Source organism: Symphalangus syndactylus, chromosome 4, assembly GCF_028878055.3.
Source record: "Symphalangus syndactylus isolate Jambi chromosome 4, NHGRI_mSymSyn1-v2.1_pri, whole genome shotgun sequence".
Taxonomy (NCBI): domain Eukaryota; kingdom Metazoa; phylum Chordata; class Mammalia; order Primates; family Hylobatidae; genus Symphalangus; species Symphalangus syndactylus.
Window position 1 is genome coordinate 136,766,231 of NC_072426.2, and position 8,156 is coordinate 136,774,386.

Below are 8,156 nucleotides of genomic sequence, written 5' to 3' on the forward strand. Positions count from 1 at the left end.
TGAAGCCATGAGATATAAGAATCTGGACATCTAAAATAAAACAGTCTTATTTTAGAGGATCCGTACTCCAAGTCTAGAGCTCTGTGTGGTCATGTGTCTTCAGGGAAGGAAAACATCCTTTCAGGCAGGGAGATTCCGATTAGGTCAGCATCCTTTCTTAGTGGTAGGTGCCCATGCCATAGTGGCTGCTGCATAATTTTGAATTTTACAAAATCTACTCATGCCCCTCTTGGAGCAAACATTTATCCAGGGTGTTGGTTGAAGTGCCTTACAATAGAGAGTGGCAACTTCCCTAAGCTTACAACGCATTGCATGGCTGCTTTTCTGCCTTCTTGCAAATAAATGTTTGTATGTCGGTCAGATTTGGTTCTAACAGTTTGCATTCATTCTAATGTATGACAGTGATGAGGTTCTCTAATTTTCAGAAATACTTGCATATGCAAAATACAGATATAAGTACAATGATGCACCAGCTTTAACCATGTTCAAAACTCGAGGAACATATAAGTCTTCCAGCCAAATGTGATTTCTCCTCTCTCCTCTTCCCCTACCAACCCTTTTCTGATCTACAACTACAGCTAGCAAGTTGTAGAGGCTTGGAGAAGGGAAGGGAATAGGAAACTGAAGGCAACAACACATCCTTTCCTGAGGTTCAGCAGCTGCTAACCATAGCTCTTTATTCAGGTAAAGTAAAGCAAAAGTCTTAATCAAGACAAGCATTGCATAATATGTTAAGCTGGACACATTGTAATCACTGAATCCAGATTGGATTTTTGTGACGTAAAGTAGCTATAGTACTTTCTATTACCTAAGAGCAAATGGGAAAGTCACGGGATCTCTCCAACTTTCCATTCAGAACCACAGGAAGTTTACCCACGTTAAATTCCTTTTAAAGGGATAGCGGGAAACAAAAATAAAGTTTTGTTTTAATCTTACCATAAATCATTTTTTCATGAACTTATTATAAAAATATTTCAATATTACAAATATTAAATTTATAATAGCTAAAAATATTGTACAAAGAATTATGTTTCTTCTTAGGATAACCAGTTTGATTGCAGTTACTCAACTCTGGTATATATAATCACAAAATAGTTTTATTTTTACATTAACCTCTATCATCTGTATTCTGTTGAAACCTCCTGTATCCCACCCATTACATATAAATTACCTGTAATGTTGTCTGTAATTTCATAACACTTTCAGTCATTTTTAGTAATTAAAACAGCTTTATTGTATTAAAATTTAACTATACACCTTTTAAAGCTACAATCTGTTTTCCCTGTCTCCCCCGTTGTTATAACAGTGAGAGTTGAAGAGAGTTCTCTCACAACTTTTCTCCATCTCTCTTCCCAACAGTTTCTCCAAATAGATTACTGCCCACTCTCTGTTAAACAACCCTGCGAATCTATGTAGAAACTCAGCAAGGTTTAGAGCCGACTGATCCCAACTGAAGGGTTTAATAGCAAGTAGATACTCTAACAGTTGGTGGTCCTTTTCTGGGGGATACTTTTCTATTGTCCCAAATTGCAGGCATCTCACAGAATTTCTGAGGCATGTACCTCTCTACTCTTAATGTGGTGATCTCTGACCAGCCTGCAACCTCCAATCTTTTTATTTATTTATTTATTTATTTATTTTATATATACATATATATTTTTTTTATCATACTTTAGGTTTTAGGGTACATGTGCACAATGTGCAGGTTAGTTACATATGTATCCATGTGCCATGTTGATTTCCTGCACCCATTAACTCGTCATTTAGCATTAGGTGTATCTCCTAATGCTGTCCCTCCCCCCTCCCCCAACCCCGCAACAGTCCCCGGAGTGTGATGTTCCCCTTCCTGTGTCCATGAGTTCTCATTGTTCAATTCCCACCTATGAGTTAGAACATGCGGTGTTTGGTTTTTTGTCCTTGCGATAGTTTACTAAGAATGATGTTTTCCAGTTTCATCCATGTCCCTACAAAGGACACGAACTCATCATTTTTTATGGCTGCATAGTATTCCATGGTGTATATGTGCCACATTTTCTTAATCCAGTCTATCGTTGTTGGACATTTGGGTTGGTTCCAAGTCTTTGCTATTGTGAATAGTGCCGCAATAAACATACATGTGCATGTGTCTTTATAGCAGCATGATTTATAGTCCTTTGGGGTCACCCCTTGAGGCCCAGGCCTCAAGGCCACCTCTATATTTGACTACAGAATGTTAATAAGATGCAACCTCCAATCTTATTAACATTCTGTAGTCAAATATCGAGGTGGCCTTGAGGCCTGGGCCTCAAGGGGTGAGCCCTTATCCCCTCCACATGTCTATACTGTCACCCTCATCTCTCCCCAATGCTCTCCCCCAGGGTTTGCAAACGTTTACTCTAAAAAGTCAGGTTGTAAATATTTTAGGCTATGCAGACTATATGGTGACTATTATTACTACTCAACTCTGCCACTGTAGCTCCAAAGCAGCCACAGACGATACTCGATTGAATGAGCATGACTATGTTCCAATAAAACTTTATTCATGGACACTGAAATTTGAATTTCATATGTCATGAAATAGTACTCCTCTTCTAATTGTTTCAACCATTTAAAATGTAAAAACCATTCTTATCTTACAGTTATATAAAAGCAGGTGGTGGCAGATTTTGCCTACTGTCAGTGTTTACCAACCTGTTCTGCTCTAACCCAGGAGTTCTATCTATGGTCAGGAAACCAAACCCATGTCTAAATCAACATCCCACCTTGCAATGAAATACCTATCTCCCCTTCTTGGTGTTAACTCCAAACCTTGTGAGCAATTCTCTTATCGAAACTCTCCCCTACCAATGTCAGTAAAGGGAATTGGTTCAGTGCCTCCTCCCCTCTCTTATGGGAGGATAGATAAGATAGTTTCTCTCTAAGAACAGTCCACTCTTCCATTCTACCACAAAAATGTGCCAGGACCTTTCTTCCATATCATGATAGTAAGGGCCACCAAAACAGTTCAACACTTCTCAACTTCCCAAACCAACCCCTCTCTGATTGGACTCTGGAAAATTTAGTGATTCCTGTTCAGCAAACTGAGATAACTAAAACTCAGTGAGTATTTCATATTACTCTTACATAATTTTAAAATCAGAAATATTGAGTCTTACTTTTTAAAAAATTCTATTTTTTTCCCAAATAGGGCTCTCCATTGAAGTTCCATGTAGCTTAAGAGCCTTTGATATATTTAAATAAGGTAACATAAAATGAAAGTTCAGTGTACTGATTCCTTCTTTTGCTATCTCTGAGAGTCACAGAAATCAGGAAATGACCAGGGAGCCATTCACCATGTAAATGATCAGTGTCAGTCTCAGATGACTGCAGCCTTTAGAACTGCAAACATAAGCAAGGAAACTGCTGGTGTCAACAGCTGTCCCTGGAATATCACCAGATTATTGATAATCTAATAGACCTTCACAGCAAAAACAATGAATAGAAGGCCAGAGTTAAACCAGTGATCATGTTGTTCATCAAAACTACATCTTCATAAGCTTTAGCAGTCAAGGTTTAGCATATATCAGGTTGATTCTCTCCTAAGATTCCCATGGACACTTGAAAGATCTCAGCACAGATTCAAAGCTAGAGAACATTCAGTATAACAAAACTGGATATGATTCTTACTTGAAGAATTGTGGACATAAGACTCACCTGCTATTTCTTCTCTCTGGAGCTCATAGCCTCTGGTTGATAGCTTGTGGAACAGAGTCTTTACTGGAGAGATTCCTAAGGGCTTCCCCCCCAGCTACAAAAAATATATATAATTTCTGGTGGTGTCTGAGATTCCATTAGACATAAAGAACCTGATCTACTGTCATTATTAAAGGTGTGCTTATGCATGTTTGGTTGGAAACAGACCATTTTACATGCCCACTTTCACAGCATGTACAGAACACATGCTAGCAAATACAATTAAATGGATTTTTTTGTGTGTGAAATGTGGGGTAAACATATTTTACTTAGTTGCATTTTCTAAATTTCTACAATGATTTTATATCAACTTTTTATTTCTACAAAATGATCTTTAAATCTTATGAAAAACAGATCAATTTTCATAATCATTTTACAAAAGAGGAAATCAGCTTAGAGAAAATGGGTAGTAGCAGATGAGGAGAGCCTGGTTTCTCTAATTCCCAGGTTAGGATTAATATTTTTTGGCTCTATTATACCTCTTAAGACAATGATTGCTGAGACTAATTGGTTATGCCTCCAAAGAACTTAACGAGAGTAATAAAAGTAAGGAAATAATTACCTGACATAGACACAGAGTAATTTTAATTTAGTTTGGAACCTTGGGTCCATCTGTGATTTGCCTGACTGGTACTTTCTTGTACTCCAAGCATATATTTACACACTGACAGCCGAAAGTCGGGAGTCTGCTTAAGGGATGGCTTTTTAGTCCATACAATCTTCTCTAGTAACTTATCTCCAGCTTCAACCTTTTTCCAGGTTTGCTTTTAGGGGTCATGACTCTCTCTGTTTCTGATTTAGACACAAGTTCTCCTTATTTAGGATTTCATCGGGAAGAAATCAAATCCCACATACACAGCACAGACTGAAGTATCTGATTTTTAAATGCTTTATTACATTAACTTTAGTATCATTAGTAGATGAATATAATCAGATTAACAAACTGGTTTGGCCACAAGGAAAAGAAAAAACATTTCTGAAGCTTCACAAAACTATGTGTGTAGTGTGCAAACTAGAACCAGTTATACTTTCATCTCTTCACAGAACACCACAAGTAGTGCGGTGCATCATGAGATGTTCCACTGCTGCACCATCACCTGCAAACTGTAGAGGAGACGTGAAGGCAAACTTTGGAGGAATTTCCAAGGCAACTGCAGTCAAACATTATTTGTAAAACTGCAGGTATAGGATGGCATTATACAAAAGCTCAAATATCCTTCAAAACTTGGACTATTGAAGTCTACAATTAAATTTCAATTTTTTTGACTTATAAGGAAATCATACTCATTTAAGATATAGTTACCTCTACCTTAATCCCCAAATCAGTCAGATATTTGTAGTCTTATCAGAAATATTTGTATTAGGTAGTTGTTTTATTTCCTTTTCTATTGCTTACAATTTTAAAATTCACATTAATAACTCAGAGTAACATTTATACATAGATTAACAGAAAGGTAAACTTTAATTTCCAAATTAGGAAAAAAGAAAGATGTTAAATGGCTTTGCTTTAAAAGAAACAGTACAACTGTATAGGTATAAATAATGGTTTTGTAACAATAAACATTAATTTAATACAAAGATACCAGTGCTTTTGGGCCAAAGCCAGTAGACTTTACTTTTTAGAAATAAGCTTAGTTTACTTCATTAAAGTAAGTGTTACGGCTGCTATAATGTGTCTGGTACTGATTCCAAACATATCCAGCAATTCACTAGTTTTCCTACGTTGAGGCACTCCTGACACTGCCAGCTGATGAACACGGATATCAGGCTCCCTGGAGACAGCTGCACAAACAGCTTCTCCAATGCCACCTTCCCTGTAGTGATCCTCCACTGTGATAACTCGGCCGCCTGTGGCTTTTGCACTGGAGATGATGGTGGCGGCATCCAGGGGTTTAATGGTAAATGGGTCGATGACACGGACAGAAATACCTTGTTGAGAAAGATGGTCAGCAGCTGCTAAGGCTTCATGGAGAGTAACTCCAGCTCCAATTACTGTGACTTTATCATTGACACTGTGGCGGACCACCTTGGCCTGGCCAATCTCAAAATTTTCTTGTGGGGTATAAATAACTGCAGTCTCTGGTTGGCTGGTTCGAATGAAGCACATTCCCTTGGTATTGGCGGCTAGATAAACAGCATGCTCTGTCGAGATGGCATCACTTGGATAGAAAACAGTACAATTGGGAATGCTTCGGAACATGGCTAGATCCTCCAGGGCCATCTGGCAGACTCCATCTTCTCCAGTGGATACCCCACAGTGGGAACCAATAAGGTTGATATTGGCTTGAGAAATGGCTCCCATTCGGAGCTGATCAAATGCTCTAGTAAAAAAGGCAGCAAAAGCACTAGCAAAAGCAATGGTTCGACCATGTGTAGCACAGCCTAGTGCCACATTTACCATGTTTTGTTCAGCAGTAACACACTCTATGAAACGCTCAGGGTGTTCTTTCCTGAATATTTCAGAAAAGGTGGAGTTCATCGTGTCACCACTCAGAACAATAACTCTTTCATTTGCACGGCCCATTTTAGCCAGAGCCAAACCATATGTTTTCTGAGTAGCTATCTTGTCACCAACTTTGTAAGCAGGTGGGGAGGTCACTTTTATATCTGTGATGCTGATTTGAGGTGAGTCTTCCACAGGCGATTTTGGTATGAGATTCTCATTGGTCTGTATCTGACTCTCAATTAATTTGACAATTGCATCTGCTCTTTCTTTTGGCACTGGCTTTCCATGCCAATTTTCTGCATCCTCAATATTTGGAATACCCCGACCTTTGAAGGTCTTGGCAACTATAGCAGTAGGCTTGTTCTTCACTTGACTTGCTTGCCAAAATGCTTGGCACAAGGCCTCCACATCATGGCCGTCCACTAAGTAAGTATTCCATCCAAAGGCTTCACAGCAATTCTGGTAGATGTCTGCGCCATGCTCAAGGGGTGCAGGCCCACTTTGTCCCAAGCGGTTCACGTCAAAGACTGCCACAAGATTGTCCAAGTTGTAGTGGGAGGCAAAAGCGAAAGCCTCCCACACAGAGCCTTCTGAGGATTCGCCATCTCCCATAAGGCAGAACACCCGGTAGCTGGCCTTGTCAAGGTACTTGCCAGTATAAGCCATTCCACATGCAGCACCTAATCCCTGTCCTAGGCACCCTGTTGCCACGTCAACAAACGGCAGTCGAGGGGTAGGGTGTCTCTCCAAGCCGCTGTGAGGTTTCCTCAGGTTCAGCAAGTCAGATTCACTGACGTCACCCACCTCCACCCAAGCGGCATAGAGGATGGGAGCAGCATGTCCCTTGGAGAGGATGAACCGGTCGTTGTCTGGGTGTTCTGGGTCTGTCGGTTTATACTTCATCGTGTGGAAGAAGAGGACAGACACGACCTCCGCTGCACTGCAGCACGACGTGAGCTGGCCAGAACCAGAGGCACACGTGGCCTTGATGGAACGGATCCGCAGGCGGTTGGCGGTGTCCCGCAGCACCTGCACGGTCTTCACGTCGGGCTTGGCATCGTAGGCCATGATCTCTCTTTTGTCGGTTTGGCAAAGCAAATGGCGCCGCAGTACCCCCACAACCCACCGCGGCAGTGCTCTCACGTGACCGCTCCGCCCTCGCCTCGCCTCTGCCTGCAGGCCTGAGCTCAGCCACCAGCCGGGGTGCCCGCAACGGAGCTTCCCGCGAGACTGAGGAAACGGACACGTTGCGGTAGCCTGCACCCTCTGATGTGCACCATTCCCTCTCTCTGTCCACGCCCAGCTGAATGGATTTTTAGTATTTACTTTGTCACTTGCATGTTCAACATTAGTAAGCATAATTAAATTTCTTTTTATCTTTCCCTGTGTTATAAATTCAAAACTAGACATTTTTCCATGTATTATAGGAAGCTATTTGTGAGGCTGTCCTTTTTTAATGCATTAACACTAAATCCGAGACATCACTCTTTTATATCAGAACATTAATAGAAAGGATACAAAGTCACTTTCAGTCTGACCAGTATGGCAATGCTATCTCAACAGAGACTTTCTCAGAGCAACCAAATATCTGAATCTCAGACTTATAGAAAGAAATGCAATGACTAATTTAACCAAAATTTAAAGGAAGAACAAATCTGAAACCGCCCAATGGCAGAATAGAATTGCAACTCCAGTGTGCCCTAAAGTACTATTTCTGTGTTGAAATAATTAGAAGGCCAGTAGGCTGAGGTAGCTTCAGATCCCTGAGTTCCTACCTAAGAAAAGGAAACCCAAATCAGTGTAAATGATAAAAAGGAAATTTAAGCTTAATCAATCAGAAACTGCTAGCTAACTTCTAACTAGGGACTTTCCACTGGGATGACCCAAATAAGGCTAGTACTCCACTTCAACCAATCAAATATCTTTCCTTTGTTTCCAAATTCACCCTATAAAAGCCTTCTCCTTGGCTCCTTTATCAGGAGCTACCAGATTCATGAAT

At 40.4% G+C, this 8,156-nt stretch overlaps 1 protein-coding gene across 2 annotated transcripts; it reads right to left on the minus strand.

Moving 5' to 3' along the window:
* Window positions 1-4,586: 4,586 nt before the first annotated feature.
* On the minus strand, window positions 4,587-7,276 carry TKTL2 (transketolase like 2). 2 transcript variants are annotated; one of them, XM_055276308.2, is made up of 2 exons: window positions 6,997-7,276; window positions 4,587-6,882 (listed from the first exon to the last, which is right to left on the minus strand). In XM_055276308.2, the coding sequence occupies exons 1-2, from the start codon at window positions 7,223-7,225 to the stop codon at window positions 5,348-5,350; spliced, it is 1,764 nt and encodes a 587-aa protein (XP_055132283.1). In that variant the 5' UTR covers window positions 7,226-7,276; the 3' UTR covers window positions 4,587-5,347. The 2 variants fall into 2 exon arrangements, with proteins under 2 accessions (XP_055132283.1, XP_055132281.1); XM_055276306.2 differs by having other exon boundaries at window positions 4,587-7,276.
* Between the last annotated feature and the right edge of the window lie 880 nt (window positions 7,277-8,156).